Raw genomic sequence first — 21,703 nt, 5'->3', positions numbered from 1 at the left:
GGATGTTTGCAGCTGTTTCTTCTCATGTTGAGTCATGCCACACTGGCAAACGAAGGTTCTGAAAGCTTAACTCCATCCACGGCCTTAAAGCTGACTCTACTTTGAGGAGGCAGCTCTTTCCCAGTCATATTTTGAGTACCTGAGGTGCTCATCTTCCGGCACCATTATCAGACAATGTGCCACTGCTAATCATAATGTTTTCACTGTCTAATTTTTTCAGAAATAGACTGCGAGGTCCTTCTTCCTAGTCTGTCTTAGTCTGGAAGCTCAGCTGAAACCTGTCCACCATGGATGACCCTGCTGGTATTTGAATACTGGTGGCATAGCTTCCAGCATCACAGCAACGCACAGTGTAACAAACTGACAGACGTGTGGTGCGTTCACACTTTACTATACCAATAAACACGAAAGATCAGTCTATGCTGCATATTCTCCCCAATATCCATATTATGCAGACAGAAACCCAAATGATTCAGAATGCACATCAGTGATCCTGACTCTAGTACATTCCCTTCCCAAAATGAGCCTTCCCTCTGGTCACTGCACTCCTTAGACAAGAAACCTAAGAAGAGGACATTCTACAACTTTATAAGACTGATGGTGCTGTTTATCCCTGGTGAAGAAAAATCAGGAGATCCTATCAGGAGTATGACTGGGACTTTGGGCTGAAATTCCTCTCTCTGTCTCTGTCAATCTCTCTCTCTCTCTCACACACACACACACACACAAGAAGTCTTCAAGAAAACAGCCTGAAAGGATGTAACATTCCACTGCAGGCAACTGTCTCCTAAGATTACAGTGGGATATGAGGGGAGAATGGAATTATATATGCTTGTACGCATGAATATCCAGCTTTATGGTTCAGAGGTAGTATGTTAAAGGTTAAGAGCAAGAAAATTATAAGGAATTCAAATTCTTACGTACTCTGCTGCTCTCCCCAGCCCAAATAAGTCCAGTGACCTAAGAAAATAGCAAATGGTCACAAAGAAGAGTGACAGAGATAACTTAGGACGAATCCAAAGATCACTTCCCCATCCCAGCAAATATCATATACCTTACCTTACTTGAACCTGTCCTACTTGTATTCCACTAACTTTACATAACATATAAAGCATCTGCCTTCTACTGAACATGTGACAAATCTACAAAGTACTCTTGCTCTCTCACTCACTACAAAGGGAAAAAGAAACAGAACAAAACAAAAATGAACAAACAAAAAAATCTAAGAACTACTGCTTCCAAAGTCTTTTAAACCTCCTCTGGCCTAAGTCTCCCCCAGAACATCATCATCGAGGAGTTTTGATACCTTTCCTTAGCCAAAGTTAGAAAAAAATGGATCTCCTGCCTCTAAGAATTGCCTAGAAACCTTAAATAAAACCTACTAAAACAGAAGTTTTGAAAGACAGGAGAAAACTGAAAAACGTTTTCTACTCAATTTTCAATGTCAAAAATTCAGTATTAAATTCCATCCCATACCCAAACTGAATTTGAGGCAACTAATGTGACAAAGAAAATTACTAAAACTAGGCCTTTATTCCAAGAAACAAGGAGTAATTCAGCTTCATAGTCGGAAATATTGGTTTTGATGGGGGACATCTAGGTCAGTTGGCATAACAAAGTTTATTAAGAAAACGTTCTGCATCCCACTTTGGTGAGTGGCACCTGGAGTCTAAAGCTAGTGAGTGGCCATCTAAGATGCATCAATTGGTCCCATCCCACCTGGAACACAGAAGAATGAAGAAAACCAAAGACACAAGGAAAATACCAGCCCAAAGAACTAAAACACCACATAAACCAGAGACTTCACCAGTCTGAGACCAAAAGAACTAGAAGGTGTCCAGCTACCACCAATGACTGCCCTGACTGGGAACACAACAGAGAGTCCCGGCGCCGAAGCAGGAGAAAAGTGTAGAGCAGAACTCAAATTCACATAAAAAGACCAGACTTAATGGTCTGACAGAGACTGGAGAACTCCCAAAACTATGGCCCCTGGACACTCTGTCAACCCAGAACTGAAACCATTTCTGAAGTCCACTCTTCAAAGATTAGACAGGACTATAAAAGAATAATACACGTGAGGAGGGTGCTTCTAAGTTCAGTCAGATACACAAGACCAAATGGATGGCTCCTGTTCGGAGACAGGATGAGAAGGCAGGAAGGGACAGGAATCGGGCAAATGGACACAGGGAACCCGGGGTGGAAAGGGGGAGTGTGCTGTCACATTGTAGATTGCAACTAATGCCACAGAACAATATGTGTATAAATTTTTATATGAGAAATTAAATTGATTAACTTGAGCTGTAAACTCTCACCTAAAGCACAATTAAAAAAAAAAAATGCTGGTTTAAAGGAAAAAAAAATACTGGCTTTGAAGTCAAGGAAACCTAAGATATTCTGGCTTTGACACTTATTAGCTCAATCTTTAAAAAGTTACTACAGATGTTTTTTCATCTGTAATATGAGAAAAATAATAGCATGAGCCTCTTTGGGTTATTAAAAGGATTATATAAGAAAGGCGCAGCCAACAGATACATGAGAAAATGCTCTCGATCATTAGCCATTAGAGAAATGCAAATTAAAACTACGATGAGATTCCATCTCACACCAACTAGACTGGCATTAATTCAAAAAACACAAAATAATAAATGTTGGAGAGGCTGCGGAGAGATTGGAACTCTCATACACTGCTGGTGGGATTATAAAATGGTACAACCACTTTGGAAATCTATCTGGCGTTATCTTAAACAGTTAGAAATAGAACTACCATACAACCCAGAAATCCCACTCCTCGGAATATACCCTAAAGATACAAGAGCCTTCACACAAACAGATATATGCACACCCATGTTTATTGCAGCTCTGTTTACAATAGCAAAAAGCTGGAAGCAACCAAGATGTCCATCAACGGACGAATGGGTAAATAAATTGTGGTATATTCACACAATGGAATACTACGCATCGATAAAGAACAGTGACGAATCTCTGAAACATTTCATAACATGGAGGAATCTGGAAGGCATTATGCTGAGCAAAATGAGTCAGTTGCAAAAGGACAAATATTGTATAAGACCACTATTATAAGATCTTGAGAAATAGAAAAAACGGAGAAGAACACAGACTTATGTGGTTACAAAGTGGGCAGGGAGGGAGAGGGCTTTTTATTGATCAATCTGTAGATAAGAACTGCTTTGGGTGAAGGGAAAGACAACACTCAATACAAGGAAGGTCAGCCTAATTGGACTGGATTAAAAGTAAAGAGGTTTCCGGGATAAAATGAAAGCTTCAAAGGTCAGCGAAGCAGGGGCTGGGGTCTGGGGAACTTGGTTTGAGGGGACTTCTAAGTCAATGGGCAAAACAATTCTATTATGAAAACACTCTGCATCCCACTTTGAATTGTGGCGCCTGGGGTCCTAAATGCCAACAAGCGGCCATCTAAAATACATTAATTGGTCTCAACCCACCTGGAGCAAAGGCAAAGGAAGAACACCAAGGTCACACGACAACTAAGAACCCAAGAGACAGAAAGGGCCACATGAACCAGAGACCTACATTATCCTGAGACCAGAAGAACTAGTTGGTGCCTGGCCACAATTGATGTCTGTCCTGTCAGGGAGCACAACAGACAACTCCTGAGTGAGCAGGAGACCAATGGGATACAGACCCCAAATTCTCATGAAAAGACCCTGAAGACAAATCATCAGGCATGAAAAGGACTGGTCAGTGGGGGGGAGAGAGATGCTGATGAAGAGTGAGCTAATTAAATCAGGTGGACATGGGAGAATGTGTTGGCAACTCTTGACTGGAGGGGGGATGGGAAGATAGAGAGAGAGGGAAGATGGCAAAATTGGCACGAAATGAGAGACTGTAAGGGCTGACTCAATAGGGGGAGAGCAAGTGGGAGAAGGGAGTAAGATGTATGTACACCTACATGTGACAGACTGATTGGAATGGTAAATGTTCACTTGAAGCTTAATAAAAATTAAAAAAAAAAAGAAAGGCATATAAAGTGCTTGGCATAGCCCCTGGAACATGGTGAGCAATTAGCACTTCTTGTTTCACCATGTTACCATGTGTTTGCCTGCCTTACAGATTCCCAATAAATAGGTGGCAGGAAAAAAACATCTCCCAGATCTGCACACTCTTATAGTCCTAATGTCTGCTGGGGGATCTTCAATGTCTGGTCTAGAAAGCCCTCAGAGTTTCGGGGGTGTGGCTCCTTGGAAAGTTTTCCCTAAGACTCAAAATTCTGGGACATCAAATGATGTCAACTCAGGCTGGTTTCATTGCCTGAACTAACCCCCAATCTGAGAGATATGGGGCCACTAATTAATCAGTCCCAGGCTAACTCTACAATAAGAGCCAATTTTCATCATATGTATTTACCTTCTTCCTGCCACCTAGGTATTTTCTTCTTACCCCTTAGAAAGGGTATACTGGTTTAGTGTGCCATGGGTGGGTAGGTTATAAGAAAATTCCCCAGTCTTTATCACAGTTGCATGGCAACTGCTAGAGGGTAATTACCTTGTTTTCTTTTAAAAGAAAACTAAAAAATAATCACATAGAATTTCAGAACACATCTCTCAGCCTAGATTGCTCCAGGCAAGTTACAACGCTATTTCTTACTGAAATTCTGAACCCAAAGAAGCCTCTTCCTACAGGATACTGCCTTATCTTTGGACACTCCATAGCAATGCATAGCAGTTTCTTGTACATGGCAATAAGCATCTATCGTATGCATATATCAAATGAATGATTTGATCCCATCTACTGAGTCCGTCCCTAACCCATGAAAATAATAACGGTCATACACTCTCTCCAACCAGTCCCCTTTTCTCACCACTTCCGCCCAGTACCATTATAAGAGAAATAATACAAATTTAATTAAGCAAGTTTCCTGCCCCACCCTAAACCCCTAACATGCATTAAAATATCTCACTAGTAGTAGAACAACTGAGGATATTAGGTTTAGCTAGGCATACCGAAAAAAAGGAAGGGAGAAATGTTCTAGGAAAAGGAAATTACACATGCAAAGGCCTAGAAGTAAGAGAGAACCTGACACATTCAGTGAACTGAAAATAGTTCTAACACATCTGAATGTGAGACTTCAGGGTTAGGAAAGAACTTCGTGTAATATTTAGAAATTAAGTAATGCTAGGAATTTGGAATTATCTGAAGGGCAACACAGAATCATCACAATTTTTTAGCAAAGAAAGACAGGATCAGATTTGCCATTACAGAAGGAGAACTGTGGTACAGTGTGGCCAATAGTTGGTAGGTAGAAAGGACTGGTGACTGGTGTCAGGGAAGCTGGTAAGGAGGTTGTCTGCACTTACATGATGACGGCCTGAACTAGGGAAGCAGCAGAAGGGGTAGAGAGAATAGATACAAATTTACGAAATTTTTAGAGGTAAAATCAATAGCGTTAATGAGTAACTTTAATGTAGGAGCAAGGAGTACATGATATAGCCTTGCTTGAGCTACTGGGTGAATGTGACTTCATTGAGGAAAAAAATACAAAAGGGGGCCAGGTTGAGGGAGATGATGAATTCAGTGTTAGATACATTGACTTTGAGGCACCTATGGAATATCTCGAATGAGCATGTCCAGTAGGCACCTGGATAAGTGGGTGTGGAGCTCAGGAAAGGGATATGGAGAAGAAGATGCAGATTTGGAGGTTTTCAGAATACAAGCTACCATACAGGCAGAGATTTTTCTGCTTCGTTCTTATTGTATCTTCACTGTCTAAACAGTTCCTAGCATAAAGTAGATACTCAAAAAAAAGAAAAAAACTATAAATAAATAAGAATAAAAATGTAACTAAATAAAAACACTGAGACAGAGAGTGCAGGATAGAAAAAAAAAGAATGCCTAAGAGGGGGTGGCTAAGGAACAACCACATTTAAAAAGCAGACAAAGGAAAAAAAACTGACCATACCAAGAGTTAATGAGGATGTGGAGCAACTGAAACTCTCTCACTTGTTTGTGAGAATGCTTTCTCACAATGTTTTGGAAAACAGTTTGTCAGTTTCTTATAAAATTAAACACCTACCATATAGCCCAGAAGTCCTGTTCCTAGGGTGGGAGGAAATGTTTTAGTAAAAGGAACTTACACATGCAAAGGCCAGAAGAAAGAGAGAACCTGACACGTTCAGAAAACTGAAAATAGTTCTAGCACATCTGAACGTGAGGCTGCAGGGTTATAAAAGAACTCAGAATTAAGTAATGTCAGGAGTTTGGAATTATCTGGAGGGCAATAGAGAACTATCACAGTTCTTTAGTATGGAGTATAGGAGAAAAGCAAAAATATAACTCACACAAAAAAATTAATGTTTAATTCATTTTCACTGTGGCTTAATTCATATTCACCAAAAACTAAAAACCTAAATGTCCTTCAACTGGTGAATAAACAAACTGTTTACACTGTACATTCATACAGTGGAATGCTACTCAGACATGCATAAATGAATCTCAAATGTATTATGATAAATAAAAAAGGCCAGACTTGAAAGGCTACATACTATATGGCTCAATTTATAGGACATTCTAGAAAAGGCAAAACTATAAATTAGTGGTTTGCCAGGGTCTGGGAGTAGGAGAAATTGACTTACAAAGGGATATAGAAAACTTTTAGGGGTGATGAAATTGTTCTACATTCTGACTATGGCTGTGGTTACATAACTGTACACTAAAAGGGAGAATTTACTGTATATAAATTATAACTCAATAAACCTGACTTAAAATTAATTAATTAATTAAAAGACAGAGAAAGAGGAGTCCATAAAGGAATAAAGAAGCCTGTGAAGAAGCGGGAGACAGAAAGAAAACTATGGAAGTATGGTATACCTGAGGTCAGGAAAAAGAATGTTTCAAGGAGGGAGTGGTCAACAGGTCTTAAGTGTTACAGAGTAGTAAAAAATAAATAAATAGATAAAACTGAAAATGGTCTACTGGATTTAGAAAGAAAGGAGTTACTAATAACTTTAAAGAGAGAAATTTCAATGGGAGAAAGTTAAGAGCAGACGCTGTTCAGAAGCAAATGAAAGCACATGCAATGGAATAAGAAGACATCAAGAGACTTCACAAGTCATATAATAAAATATCAATTGTGAGTAGGGTATAAACTGACAAAGGTGGAGGGTACTGCTTATCACAAGATGCCAAAGAAGGAGCAAGTAGGGAAAAGACAATGGCCAAATATATTACAGAAAGACCTCTGAGTACCCTGAGAAATTATTAGAAAACCAGCAACATTTTCAAATTGGGCATTCACACACACATCAAATGAGTGTCAAACTGACAATTTTAAGGAGCATGCTAATATTTTGCACTTCGCTAGAGCCTCAAATCTCTACAGCTCACATACTTAGCAGATGAATAACCAATTACTCTCGAGCTCAGTGGTACTTGATACTAAGAGTCAGGCAGTCTAGAAAACAAAGAGTCCCCACTGGCAGTGACATTGTATTCTCTATAGATGTGGGTGCACAGCAAGCGTACCTCAAGTTCCAAAACCACTGAACTCCCAACACTTCCAAATTGGAAACCACAGGATAATTCCTAAAAGTCCTTTCTACTTCATCTCCCATGTCCAATCTGATAACAGGCTTAGTAATTAATTTCTCTGGAGTTTCCATCCAATTGTCCCTTCCTAATAGGTGTCACTGACGCTGTCCTTATCAAGAAACTTACTAATACCTTATGCCTAATTTATCAATTTTTGCCTGGATTATGACCTTCTAAGGTTAAAAGCTCAGCTAACCATAAGGTCAGCAGTTCGAATCCACCAGCCGTTTCTCGGTAACTCTATAGGGCAGTTCTACTTTGTCCTACAGGGTCACTATGAGTCGGAATCTACTCAATAACAACAGGTTTGGTTTTTGGTAAGCTCTATCCAAGAGTCCTGGTGGCACAGTGGTTAAACTGTCCGCCTGGTAACCAGAAGGTGAGTGATTTGAACCTACCGGCCACTCTGTGGGAGAAAAGTGAAGCAGTCTGCTTGCACAAAGATTTACAGCCTTGGAAAACCTATGTGGTAATTCCTCTCTGTCCTATAGGGTTGCTATGAGTCAGAAATGACTCGACAAAGATGCATCAGTTGGTCTCAACCCACCTGGAGCAAAGGAGAATAAAGAACACCAGAGACACAAGGTAGTTACGAGCCCAAGAGACAGAAAGGGCCACATAAACCAGAGACTACATCAGCCTGAGACCAGAAGAACTAGATGGTGCCTGGCTATAACCGATGACTGCCCTGACAGGGAACACAACAGAGAACCTCTGAGGAAGCAGGAGAGCAGTGGGATGCAAACCTCAAATTCTTGCAAAAGGACCAGACTTAATGGTCTGACTGAGACTAGAAGGACCCCAGATGTCATGGGCCCCAGACCTTCTCTTAGCCCAAGACAGGAACCATTCCCAAAGCCAACTCTTCAAACAGGGATTAGACTGGACTATGGGATAGAAAATGATACTGGTAAAGAGTGAGCTTCTTGGATCAAGCAGACACATGCGACTATGTGCACAGCTCCTGTCTGGAGAGGAGATGAGAGGGCAGAGGGAGTCAGAAGCTGGCGGAGTGGACATGAAAATACAGAGTGGAGGGAAGGAGTGTGCTGTCCCATTAGGGGGAGAGCAACTAGGAGTATATACCAAGGTGTATATAAATTTTTGTATGAGAGACTGACTTGATTTGTAAACTTTCACTTAAAGCACAATAAAAATTAAAAAAAAAAAAATAGAAAGAAAGAAAGGACTCTACAGCAGTGGGTTTAAGCTCTATCCCATCCAATCTACTCAGCAGATGGTAACTAGACTAATTTTCCCAAAACTAGCTCACTGGTTTAATTACAACCGCTCACTCTTTATAGTATTCTTCTTCCTGGGTTTCAAAACCCTCCATAAGACACAAAAAGCCACATATTGTATGATTTCATTTATATGAAATATCAAGAACAGGTAAACCCACAGAGGCTGAAAGCAGATTGGTGGTTGCCAGGAGCTGGGGAGACAGGTAAATAGGGAGTGACTAATTAATGGGTACAGGGTTTTCTTTTGGAGTGATGACAATGTTTTAGAACTAGACAGAAGTGGTAATTGTACTATCCTATGAACATACTAAAGTGAACTGTAAACTTTAAAGTGGTTACTTTTTTATTGTTGTAAGTATAAATATAACACGATATTTGTCAACTCAACATTTTTTAGGTGTACAATTTAGTGATGCACTTACATTAATCATATAATGGTTACTTTTGGGTTATGTGAATTTCACTTCAATTAAGAAAAAAAATCTCTGAAGGATCTCACTATCACCAAGGAAGAAAAGCCAGGAGCAGAGTGTGTCCTTTGGACCCAGGATCCCTGCGCTGAGAAGCTCCTGGAACCAGGAGACCGAGAGAGAGAGAAAGAGAGAGCTATAACACTGAAGATGGAGAAGCAACGGCAGAAAAACGGCGGCAGCAGAACCAGGAGGAGCACAGGAGATAGCCTGACTTACACAGTGAGAAAGCTGAGTGCATTGGGGCAGGAGGGTTGCTGGTAGTAGAGTGCCTCCAAGCACTTGGTGGAGCTTGGTTTGCCTACCCACAGAGCTAGAACTGAGCACCTTCAGACCAAGGTTTATTGGTGGATTCGGGTGCCTCAGAGCATATATCAGCAGCGCTAAAAGAGCTTTGTAATACTTGCCAGAGTAGGGCAGAGGCTGAGGGCCAGAAAGAGGCATGCCTGTGGGCACAGCTGAGAAGAGGCTGTCCTGATGGAAGAACTGTATCCTGAGCATTCCTGAACCTGAATTGTAACCTGTTACTTCCCTAATAAACCCCATAACTGTGGGGGGGGGGGGGGACTCTATAATTTGATACCAAATAAAAATCAAACCTTGCTCTTACTAGTCACCCAAAACAAAGTCTTTGTTACTGGCAGACCAGTGTTGTCACAGTCCGCATGCTTGCCAGATTCAAGGAGATGGAAAAAAGAACGAGCCTGATTTCCCCTATCTGCCCCACCACCTCCGAAGCTAGGATGTCTTTCACTTCCATTCCTTGTTGCTATAATGGAAATGGTTTGAGTTTTAGAACCAGACAAATCTAGGTTCAAAACCATTGCTTACTAGCTATGTGACCTTAGGCTGGTAACTTCTCTACACTTCTGTTTCCTCATCTATAAAAAGTGCCTTGCAATACAGCTTACCCCTCAAGGTTGTATAAATACTGAAAATCATGTATGTAGCATCTAATGGTAGTTAATAAACGTTCCCTACCTTCCCTTATATAATTGGTATCCATCCTCAAGTTCCATTTAAACAATTCTCCTTAAACAATGCTCAATGACTCTAGCACACTGCCTGTTAACAATCAAAATGAAAACACCTGCCCATTTCTTAAAATATTAAACATACACCTATCATATGATTCAGCCATTCCACTCATAGGTATTTAAAAGAAATGAAAACATGATTGTACAAATGTTTATATTATTTGTAATGACTGGAAATAACCCAAATGCCTGTCAACAGGGGAATGGAAAAGCAAAATGTGGTATATCCATTTTATGGAACATTACTTAGCAATAAAAAGACCAAATTACTGACACACTCAATAAAACAGATGAATCTCAAAATGCTTACGTTTGAATGAAAGAAACCAGGCACATACTGTATGATTCCAACTATATAAAACTCCAGGAAAGCAAACAATCTATAGTGATACAAAGCAGATCAGTGGTTGCCTGGAGCTGGGAGTGGGGAGAGGATGGACACCAAAGGAGCATGAGGAAACTTAGAGACAATGGAAAGGTTCAGTATCTCGACTGTGGTAGTAGTTAAACTGTGTATACACTGGTCAAAATTATTCACACTGTATACTTCAAGTGGCTGAGTATACTGTATGTAAATTTTATCTCCATAAACTTGATTTTTAAAAAAAGTCTGTTTTAGAACTTGACTATTTCATAGGTTGCCTTTTTCTAATCCATCCTACCTTTAGCCTGATTATAATTCCTTGAGAATAAGATCCTTAGTCTCCGTATAAGTCTTAAAATTCCTTTGTGCTCCCAATGCTACGCATAGAAATCCTATATTGAAGGAGCTAACAATTAATAATGCAGGGTCTTCTTAACTTTATAGAGCAGTGTCTTGAAATTTTAATAAAAACTACCTGAGGGTCTTATTTAAAATGCAGACCCTTAGACCCTACTCCCAGAGATTCTAGTTCAAAAGGCTGGAGTGGCTTAGGAATCTGAATTTTTGTTGGTGGCGGTGTTACCTGGAATCTGCATTTTTAATAAGCAGCTTGGTGACTCTGGTGCCAACGACTCTTGAATTACATTTTGAAAAATTCAACTATAGAATTTCCTATATGAAGAAAGCCACAGTCTCTCAGAAGTATAATGTTCCTGAGCTGATGGAGAAAGAAGGCAGCCAGACCTACTATGCTTCTGAGTGTTCTGAACTCGAAGGCCAATTCAATGTCTTCATGCACAGCATTGATGTTACTGGCAAACAGGAGAGTGAAAAAAATCTAACAGGTCCAGGACTCAATTCAAAATGAATCCTATTTCGAAGAAGTCACAGCTTCTGCACTTAAACCCGTCCACCAGGCTAACTAACTAGGCTACAGCAACATACTCACAGGCTTCATCTTCTGCGTATTTTATCTTGTTTCTAGTGGAAAATGCAAGAAATCAGGAATAGCTACATTAAAACACAAGGACTATAATTGTCAAACAAAACACCCCCAGGCAACTGTTATATCACGAATTAATAGTCCAGAGCTGGTTAGTTAATTTTTCCATCACAATAGGATAACAGAATATTTAAGCCCCAGACTACAAGTGAACAGCCATCTGTCCAGTCAATGACAGGACTCACCTATCAATTACTACAATTTACCAGGTAGCTCACAAAGGACAATAAAGCAAACATTGGAAATTATTCCCTTCCCTTTTTTCAAGGCAATAGATTAGATAAGTACCATAGAACTTCTCTTTCTATGGAAAGTAGTAGTGAAGAACCTATAATTAAGAAAAACACTTTAAACCTAACAAAGGTAAATAAAAACAGAAAACTATTGACCGTAATTTATGAACATAGATATAAAAATCCAAAATAAAATACAAGCAAATCAAACCTAACATTATATTAAAAGAACAATTTACCATAATCAAATAGGGTGTATTATAAGAAAACAAAGATGATTTATTAATAAAAATTAATACATTCATCACATTAATAAGTCAAAGGAAAATACCTATGAACACTTATGTAAGTACTATTAAGGCACTTTGAAAATTTCAACACCCACTCTTTATTTTTAATATAAAATTTCTATTGAAGTATGATGCATAAAAGTACACAAACCATAAGGGTACTGTGTAATGAATATACTCATGTAACTAGCACACAGATAAAGAAACAGGATATTAACCAGCACCCCAGCAGGCCTCTTCATATTCCTTTTCAATTACTACTAACCTTTGAACCAGCTGTTTCCTCTGTCTATTACACTGTTCCCCAGAGAGCCATATTGCTAATTTCCTCCTTCAAGTCTTTGCTCAAATGTAACCTTCTTAATGAAGCCTATATTTTCACCACCTTATTTAAAACTGTAACTCAACCCCAACTCTAGCATTCCCAATGTTTTTCATCACCTATTCTTTGGTTTGTCCACTCTCTAACCTCCTACATAACTTCCTTAATCATTCTATCTATTGTCTATCTCCTTTCACACTGGGATCTTTGTCTGTTTATCTCCCTGATATACTAAGGTGCACCTGACCCAAGCCATGGTATTTTCAATTGCCTCATGTGTGTGAAAAAGCAGGACAATGAATAAGGAAGACCGAAGAAGAATTGATGAATTTGAATTATGGTGCTGGCAAAGAATAATGAATATACCATGCACTGCCAGAAGAATGAACAAATCTGTCTTGGAAGTACATCCAGCATGCTCTTTAGAAGCAAGAATGGTGAGACTTTGTCTCACGTATACTTTGGACATGTTATTAGGAGGGACCAGGCCCTGGAGAATGACATCATGCTTGGTAAAATAAAGGGTCGGCAAAAAAGGGGAAGACCCTCAACGAGACGGACTGACACAGTGGCTTCAACAATGAGCTCAGGCATATCAACAATTGTGAGGATGGCGCAAGACCGGGCAGAGTTTCGGTCTGCCATTCATAGGGTCGCTATGAGTGGGAACCAACTCAATGGCACCTAACCACAACAACATATCCCAGGCACCTGAAACACAGCCTGGAATGTAGGCATCAAAAAACATCTGTAGAAGGATATACAGAGGGATGGAGGGAGCCAGGAGGGAGGGAGAAAGAGGCAGAAGGAAAAAGGAGGAGAAGGAGAGAAGATCAGTGTGGCCAAATGTGAGAAAACAAGTATTAGCGGTAGGAATATAACTAGGTACAATTTTTTAGAGTATAAGTTGAAAGTATCTAACAAAATTTAAAATGTGAATATCCTTTGACCCAGAAATTCCACTCTAGGAATGTATTAATTCAACTAATATTTACTGAGCAAAGACTGGGGATACACAGATAAACCTATTCCCTACTCATGAAATTATGAACCAGGGAAGGAAGCAATATTAATTAAATAACCATACACACTACATAAGTGTAATGAAGGAAAGGTACATAAAACATAAATAGGAGAGGGGAGATCCATTCACACATGTTCACAATAAATATATTTGCACAAAGTTGCTCACTACAGCACTGTGATTTAGTAGCAAAAAACTGGAAACAATCTAAATGTCCACCAGTAGGGGAAGAGTTTCTTTAAATTACTCTTTTAAAAAGTAATTCTCTTAATTACTTTTAATTTAAAAGAAATTAAATTGCTGGAAAACATCACATCTGCATGTGGTCAGTCTAGGTCCAACTACCCATTTAAAGAGATAAAGCAGACAGAGAGGTATGTTAAACTACACCATGGGAGTATATTCAGCAAAATCCAAAATGTGGGAAACTATATAAGTCAAACAAAACTGTGCAAACAGCCTGATTTCTTCAACAAACTGGAAAAAAAAAAAAAAAAAGGGATGGAGGAGCTCGTAGATTAGAAGAGATTCATAAGACATATTAAAAAAAGAAATAAACTCTAATGTTTATAGACGTAAACCTGGGTGATAAAATATAAAGAAAGGCAAGGAAGTAGTTATCATAGATATCACAATAATAGTTATTTTAAGGAGGAAGGGGTTGTAATTTGGAAAGGGCTTTCTGCGGTGGTAGGCAAAGGTCTATTTCTTGCCCATTTTATACCAACTGACTCATACTAACAATTATACTAATTCACTGTTTTATGAGGTTGTCTATATATCTGTGTTATATCCTATAATTAAAAATATTTTAATGGTCAAACAAATTGCTCATATCACTACAACCACCTGATTGTTTTATTCCTCTGCATAAAGTTTTCAAAGGTCTACCATTATCTTCAAGATCAAATATAAACTGCTTGCTATTGTATTTAAGTACTTCATGATATGATCTTCTGTACCGGTCTGTTCTCATCTCTGACTCTGTCCCACTCTTCTTATTCCCTATTCTCAAGCCATCTTTAATTTCAACTTGCAGTGGTATCCCAACATGCCTTAAGTCATGCTTTTCCAACTTAGTGCTCTTGTGCCATAAAATCTTTTCTCCTTTTTCACTTGACTGACTCCAACTCATCCTTCAAAACTCAATTTAGCTATCACTTCCTCCAGGAAGCCTTTCCTAACCATCCCAAATTTGGATTAAGTTTTCTTCCTCTGTGCTGCTTGGATACTAATGTGCTTACCTTAACCATTCACTTATCACTTGGTACTGCTTACATGTTTCTTCCACTCTGGGCTTGAGCTCCCTGAGGTCAGGGACTTTTATCTCTACATCCCCAATGCCAAGCATAGTCCTTGGCATGAGAAACAGGTATCCAACAATTTGAGTACAAATGTTCTACCAATCAAGTTAACTTCTTACCACTTTGTACCAATGAAATCTATAATAAAAAGCCATCAGATGACCATGCTTTTATGGGAAAACAGGCAATTACGTATGAATAACAAACACTGTGCCCACGAAACTTTGAAACATTAATCTGGGATTTAATAGTACACATAGTTGTGAGGCACAGTAATTGAACAGAAATGATAATAAGTTGATGTAATGACTGCAATTAGCCACCTCAAATTCTTTCTGGAAGAAGGCAGAATAAAAATAAATAAATAAGTGAATCTGAAGACTACAGTTAACATTATTTTTATCAGCCAAACCATATTGTTAACAGTTTCTGTCTTTTCTTTGTTAGTTTGCCAACACCTATAATCAGCATCAATATCAACTGCTTCCGCTGATACCACATGTACAGTGTAAAACTCATCACCAACTCTTACTGACAGAAGTCCTGGACCCACTGCTCTGCCCCGCTACTAAATAAAACTCCTTGTACACTCTAAGCAGCCGATCACTAAAATATTTTCCTGTCTCTAAGGGCCCTAGTCCTGAATTGAAGGTAACAAAAGCTGTGAACTAGCTGATCCTTTACTCCTATAAAGGATGGAATGGCATGGTAGGGAAGGAAGATGTTCCAACCACTAAGAGGTTGAAAAGGGGGACGGAGTATCTTTTGAATTTTCTCTTCATATTTTCATTTATCCTACTACGAATAATCTTTTCTTTCAATCAACACGCTCCAGTAAACACCTTCAAAAATCATTTCTATAGGGTCACTATGAGTCAGAATCGACTCAATGGCACTGGGTTTGGGTAAACCCCTCTCTTCTGGAAAGCCTTCTTGAAAAACTTTATGCCGTTCTTAATCATTTGCTTCTTCCTCTGTCACCTCAACACTTCCCTCTCTATTTTCAGGGTATTACTATTGAAATGGAAATCAAAGGATTGTCCAAAATTAAGGTATAAGCAGGAAGACAGAAGTTGATATACCAGAAAAGGGAGTTTGAAGAGGAGGAAAAGAGAAACTAAGTATGCAAGCAGGAAGTCCTCTGTGAGGAACTGTTGCCTGTGGCAATATGCTTTGTAGAAAGACAGGCTATATCTAAAGGCCAAGGGAGGAGAAAGCACTCCCATACTTTGCCAGTGGGGGTGTAAATAAGGTACAGCCTCTATAGTGGGCAATTCTGTACTATCTACCAAAATGTTAAAAAAAAAAAATGTTAAACGCATTTTTAAATGCACAATGCTTTGACTCAGCAATCCCACTTCTTGCTATTTATCCAATAGAGATACTTAAATGTGTGAAATTGTGTATGTAAAATATCAATTTCAGCACTGTGAGAGAAACTTTTGTAAGCAATTTAAATGCCCATTGATAGCAATTCCACACTTAGGTGTATACCCAAAAGAATTGAAAACAGGTATTCTAACAAACACTTAAACACAATGTTCATAGCAGCACTATTCTCCATAGCTAAAAGATGGAAACAACTGAAATATCTATCAACAGATGAATGAATAAACAAAATGTGGTATATCCATACAATGGAATATTATTCAGCCACAAAAAGGAATGAAGTACTGATACATGCTACAAATGTAGATGAACTCTGAAAATATCATGCTAAGTGAAAGGAGCCAGATACAAAAAGCCCCATATTGTATGATTCCACTTACATGAAATATCCAGAATAGGTAAATCTATAGAAAGCAGATTAGTGGTTGCCAGAGGCTGAGGGGACAGGGAAGTGACTGTTTACTGGATGTGGGGTCTCCTTTGGAGGTGATGAAAATATTTTGGAATTAAATAGAGGTGATGGCTAAGCAACATTGTGAATGTACTAAATTCCACTGAATTTTACACTGTAAAACAGTTAGCTTTATGTTATGTAAATTTCATCTTAATACATTAATAGAGGACTGGTTCTCAACATGGAGTTGTATATATTGTTAAGTGAAAAACTCCATGGTATACAATAGCATGCATCGTATACTGCCACTTGTGAGGGGAAAAAACATATATATGCATATGTTTGCAAATGCATAAATTCTTTCTAGAGAAATCAACAATAAAGGGCAATATTGGTTGCCTCTGGGCAGAAACTGCATAGCTGAAAGATAGGGTACAGAAAAATACATTGTTTTTCAAAGCATACATTTGTGTGTCTTCTGAATTGTACCTCACACACGTTTCCTTTAAAAAGAAAAAAAGCGGGGGGGAGGAAATGGGGGAAAGTCCTAAGTATGAGGTAAAAAAGAATCAGCTACCTAGGGAGCACCAGAATGATTAGGATGCTTTAACCCAGGAGTCGGAATAGGAGGCTCAGTAAAAACCGTAAAATGGTGGGAAGGAATGGCAAAGAGTATCAGCTCTGGGCCTCTGCCTTCTAGGACTTTAGAAATGAGAAAAGACAAATGGAAGAAACTGCTGAGGTGGGAAAATCTGCAGGGTAGGGGCCAGCTGGCCATGCAATCCTATTTTCCTGCACGGCATATGGCCCTAGGTCAATAAGTAAGTGCAAGTAAAAAAAAAAAAAAAAATTTTTTTTTTTTTTTAAGTAACATCAGGCTTGCTCTTCTGCTTCCAGTGCTCACAGAAATAGATTTTTAGTCATAGCAATTAAAAAAGAAACATTTTCCACTAGACTTCCGACACCAAAATTTTGTTTACACGGCACAAAACTTTCAATTTTACAATGGATTTAAAGGAGAGAGAGTGGTGGATGAGAAGAGGGACACTAGGTATCTGAAGTAAAAGGAGAAAAAGTCTCCCCCAAGGGGAGAATCTGCCAAACTGTATGTGTTAGGTCTTTGAAGAGAACTGTACCACCCCAGACCACAGAGGGTCTCATTTCCTTCTGCAGATCAGCAAGGCCATCCATGACAAGTCAATATGCCCTGCAGATAATATGGCATCTTTTAAATCTTCTCTTCCTACTTTTCATTTATCCTACTATGAATAATCTTTCCTTTGAATCAACACATTCCACTTAGCTTCCTCAAACATCATCTCTAAACTCATCTCTTCTGAAAAGCCTTCTGGAACAAACTTTACGCCATTCATAACCATTTGCTCCTTCCTCTGCCACCTTAGCACTTTCCTCTCTGTTCCCAGGGTACTACTATGCTCCTGTTCAGAATTATTATAAACAGCATACTCAAGCTGCTGCATTTGTGTAATTGACCTCTTCTGACCCAAGTCAACACTGTGATTCAGGTTTTTTTAATTCTTTTTGTATTCTCCCACTAATTCCTCCCTGGCCCCCACAAATATATTCACTCTGGTCTATGCATCTATTCAATAAAAACTGGGAGAAGGAAACAAACAAGCTGTAGTGGATAAGCTCCTTTGTACACAGGGGCTTTGGATTTCTTTTCTGTAATGCATACCTGGAGTCTCAAAGCCCTAGAAGAGAAATTAAGGAAAGTGTAACAATTCTCTCTGATTGGCATCTGCTAAAAAGTCTTCATTTCAAATAAGGTTAAATATACGGACTCTGACACTTATAAATTACAATAGATGCTGACAAAGCTTTAGTTATTGCCAACCTCAGGTCTCAGTGGACAGAATATGAGTCTAACAGTCTTAATTATAGAAGCATCCCAGGAATCTACAAGCTCGGGAGAAAGTAAATTTCTAGCCAGAAGAAAAAGGATGCCATCTTTCAGAAAATGCTGCAAATTACACTCTCTTTCAACAGTAACTGCTTTCTTCTTTTTTCAGAAAGAAGCTGTCTTTCTCTAAAACCCAGGTGTGATAGGGTCCCTTGGGGCAAACAGCTAGGTATCACCCCTGAATATCTAATACAACAGAAAGTGAGATAAGAGGTATGCAGATTCCAAAAGAAACCAAAGACTTTATCCCTGTCCCCGCAACTCACCAGTCTCACTGGTAAAAAGGAAAAAAAAAAATCTTGTCACTCAGGGGGCAATGGAAAGTGTAAGTAAATGTTCAGAGTACAGTACTAAACTATGCTAGAAGATAATGATTGGTGATGGCTTCATGGGTGTTATTTCCGTTATTATGCTCTAAAACTTGCATGTGTTCCGTGTATTATTCTGCATATATCAAACACTGCATAATTAAATTTTATTTTTTAAAAAGAAAAATTAAGATGTTAAATGAGTAGAACATCGAACTGTTAAGAGTAGTTATCTCCGAGTAGAGAGAGATGATGAACGCTTTCACTTTCTATATTACACATTTCTGAATTATTTTATATTTTTTATAGTGAACATGTTACATGTTTCTGGTTTTTTGGATTTTTTTCTTAAGCTTAAAGAAATGCAGGGACTGATTTAGTATGATAGAGGTGTGGACATTTCACAGTATCATGGAAAGTGACCACAGAGGATTCAAATTTAGTGAGGAAAACAACACATTCCACAGACATAAACTGTTGGAAATTCTTAATAACGAGTGTGTGAAAGTCATTCCAGGAAGGTGAATGAGGACAAAGGAAACAGTCCTATTGTATTCAAGGTCAAGATTTCAGGAAAACTGATCTTTGCTCTGGAAAGCAACCCAGAAAATAAACAATCTATTCCTCATGGCTTAAAAAAATACAATAAGAAACCAAAAGAGACACTGATTTAGAAGTATTAAATCGCAAATATAAGTTAGCTGTGGACATTTTGCTGTATGTAGACTCTAAGACAAAGAAGGCATTGGAAAGAATAATCAAAAGATATCTTTGATGTATACATATATGCCTACACAAGTGTAAAACCTCTCAAATGATTCATAAGAAACTGCTAACAATGATTGTACCAAGTACACATATTACCTATTAGATAAATGAATTAATTTTAAAATAAAACAAAAGGCAGCAACCAAGTAAGAAAAGCGTATGTTTCTGAATGGCAACATATCTCGTGAGATTTCTGTCATCATGAGGTGGTACAGTGATGAAACCTGGAGTCCAAAAGACCTAGATTTTAACCCCAGTTCAACCACTTTCTAGAAATAAGTGATACAGAAAAAGATAACTGATTGTGAAATCTGAAAAAAAGACTCCAGGCTATCCTTCATGATATCATGCAAAGCAGCCAACAAGAATTTATAACTAGTGAGGAAACCAATACATTCTGCAACTCTAAATTATGGCTGACTTGAAATGAGACACTTAAATTATAACCCAGAAGTCACTGAACAGAACCCTCCAAGCCCATGATATACACTGAAAGTCACAGTATGACAAATATATATATACATATATATATATAAACCCTGGTGTTGTGGTGGTTAAGTGCTATGGCTGCTAACCAAAAGGTCAGCAGTTGGAATCCACCAGGCGCTCCTTGGAAACTCTATGGGGAAGTTCTACTCTGTCGTATAGGGTCGCTATGAGTCAGAATCGGCTTGATGGCAACAGGTTTTTTAATATATATATACACACACATACATACATACACATACTTGGGAAAAGTTACAGAGCTGGAACATCTCTTTTATGAGGTAGCACTGCAATGGATGGAGCTAAAGGCCAACTGGTGTAGGGGACTAAATAGTCCACCTATCAGGCCTTGACTTTAAGGCAATAGCATAAGTATTATATAATGATTCTGGGAAATAGATAAATTTATAATAAAAGCCAAGGTGGCAGTGTCCAAGAGGCTGGGGATCGAAACGAGTTCAATAATCTTTCAGGTCTCCCATAACTATTTTTGGCACCTGTCCCCCAACTTTCAGTGCAGGACATTATTTATGAAGGCTACTGGAAGGCCACGCTAAAGTCCTGAAGGGGCTGCCATGGAACAGCAGCACAGCATTGCAATAGGACATAGAGGATAGGTCTTTGCATTCTTAGAATGAATCCGTAGAAGCAAGGATTCATCTACTATATGCTCATGAAAGGATCTGGTATTGGTTGAGACCACTAGTAAATAAGCCACAAAGTTCTCTAAGAGATGGATCTCTTGAAAGGTAAGGGCTATCAGCATGGTGGCTGTGGTAATCCGAAAAATAAGTAACACAGAACACACATTGCCAAAGAATAGGGCCACATGATCTGGTGCCTGCTAAGCCTTCTTTTGATCTGGAGCTGTATGGGGGTGGTTAGGTCTGACGGTCAGGAGCTAGCTGCCAGGTTCTCTCGAGTTGGTATCCTCTGGCATAAAACGCTGGCATAAGAGTCCCATAATCTAACACCTAATCTACGAGATCACACCTTAACACAGTGATTACTTGGCAAATGGGCCTACTCCTTCTGGTATGCGGTGGGTCCAGAATGGAAGAAAGGCATCCTGAACCAGAAACAGGTGGATAAACTTCCCTATTTTACTCGAGTCTACCACTGGGTTTGGGTTTAGCATTACCTGATCAGGAAAGTCGTGGCCTATATCCAGAGGCTGCCAGAATACCTTCATAAGCTTAAAGCTAGGCTTGTGATAGGTGGAGACATGAGACTAAGAACAGTACTGGAAGTATCTTCCCAGAGTTTTTTGTTTGGTTCATTTTAGTGGGAGGATTATAACATTATGTGTAATACAGTCAGAAGCCTAATATTCCACATATGGGAGGAATGCCTGGTTACATATACAGTTTGGCCCACTCCTCTGCCTCCTCAAACAGGAAGAATATTAGAAATAAGAGAGATCATAGAGTAGGAGTGAACAGTTTTAGGTGGTGAAAAAGCATAGTAGGAGTCATAAAGAGCCTTGGTGGCTCAACGGTTAAGTGCTCAGATGCTAATCAAAAGGTTGACTGTTTGAATCCATCCAGTAGCTCCATGGGAGAAAGAGCTGGCAATCTGCT

At 38.9% G+C, this 21,703-nt stretch overlaps 1 protein-coding gene across 6 annotated transcripts in view; it reads right to left on the bottom strand.

Moving 5' to 3' along the window:
* UNC13B (unc-13 homolog B) overlaps positions 1 to 21,703 on the bottom strand; it is a 196,452-nt gene that overhangs the window by 111,916 nt on the left and 62,833 nt on the right. For 3 of the 6 annotated variants that reach the window (XM_049896494.1, XM_049896495.1, XM_049896496.1), the window contains exon 8: positions 925 to 960. The exons of the other annotated variants lie outside the window; for them this stretch is intronic. In XM_049896494.1, coding sequence (XP_049752451.1) covers positions 925 to 960 — 36 coding nt within the window. The remainder of the gene's footprint in view (positions 1 to 924; positions 961 to 21,703) is intronic. 6 annotated transcript variants of the gene reach the window in all.

The sequence above is a fragment of the Elephas maximus genome, chromosome 9 (genome assembly GCF_024166365.1).
Source record: "Elephas maximus indicus isolate mEleMax1 chromosome 9, mEleMax1 primary haplotype, whole genome shotgun sequence".
NCBI lineage: Eukaryota > Metazoa > Chordata > Mammalia > Proboscidea > Elephantidae > Elephas > Elephas maximus.
This window is presented reverse-complemented; position numbering and strand designations above follow the sequence as displayed.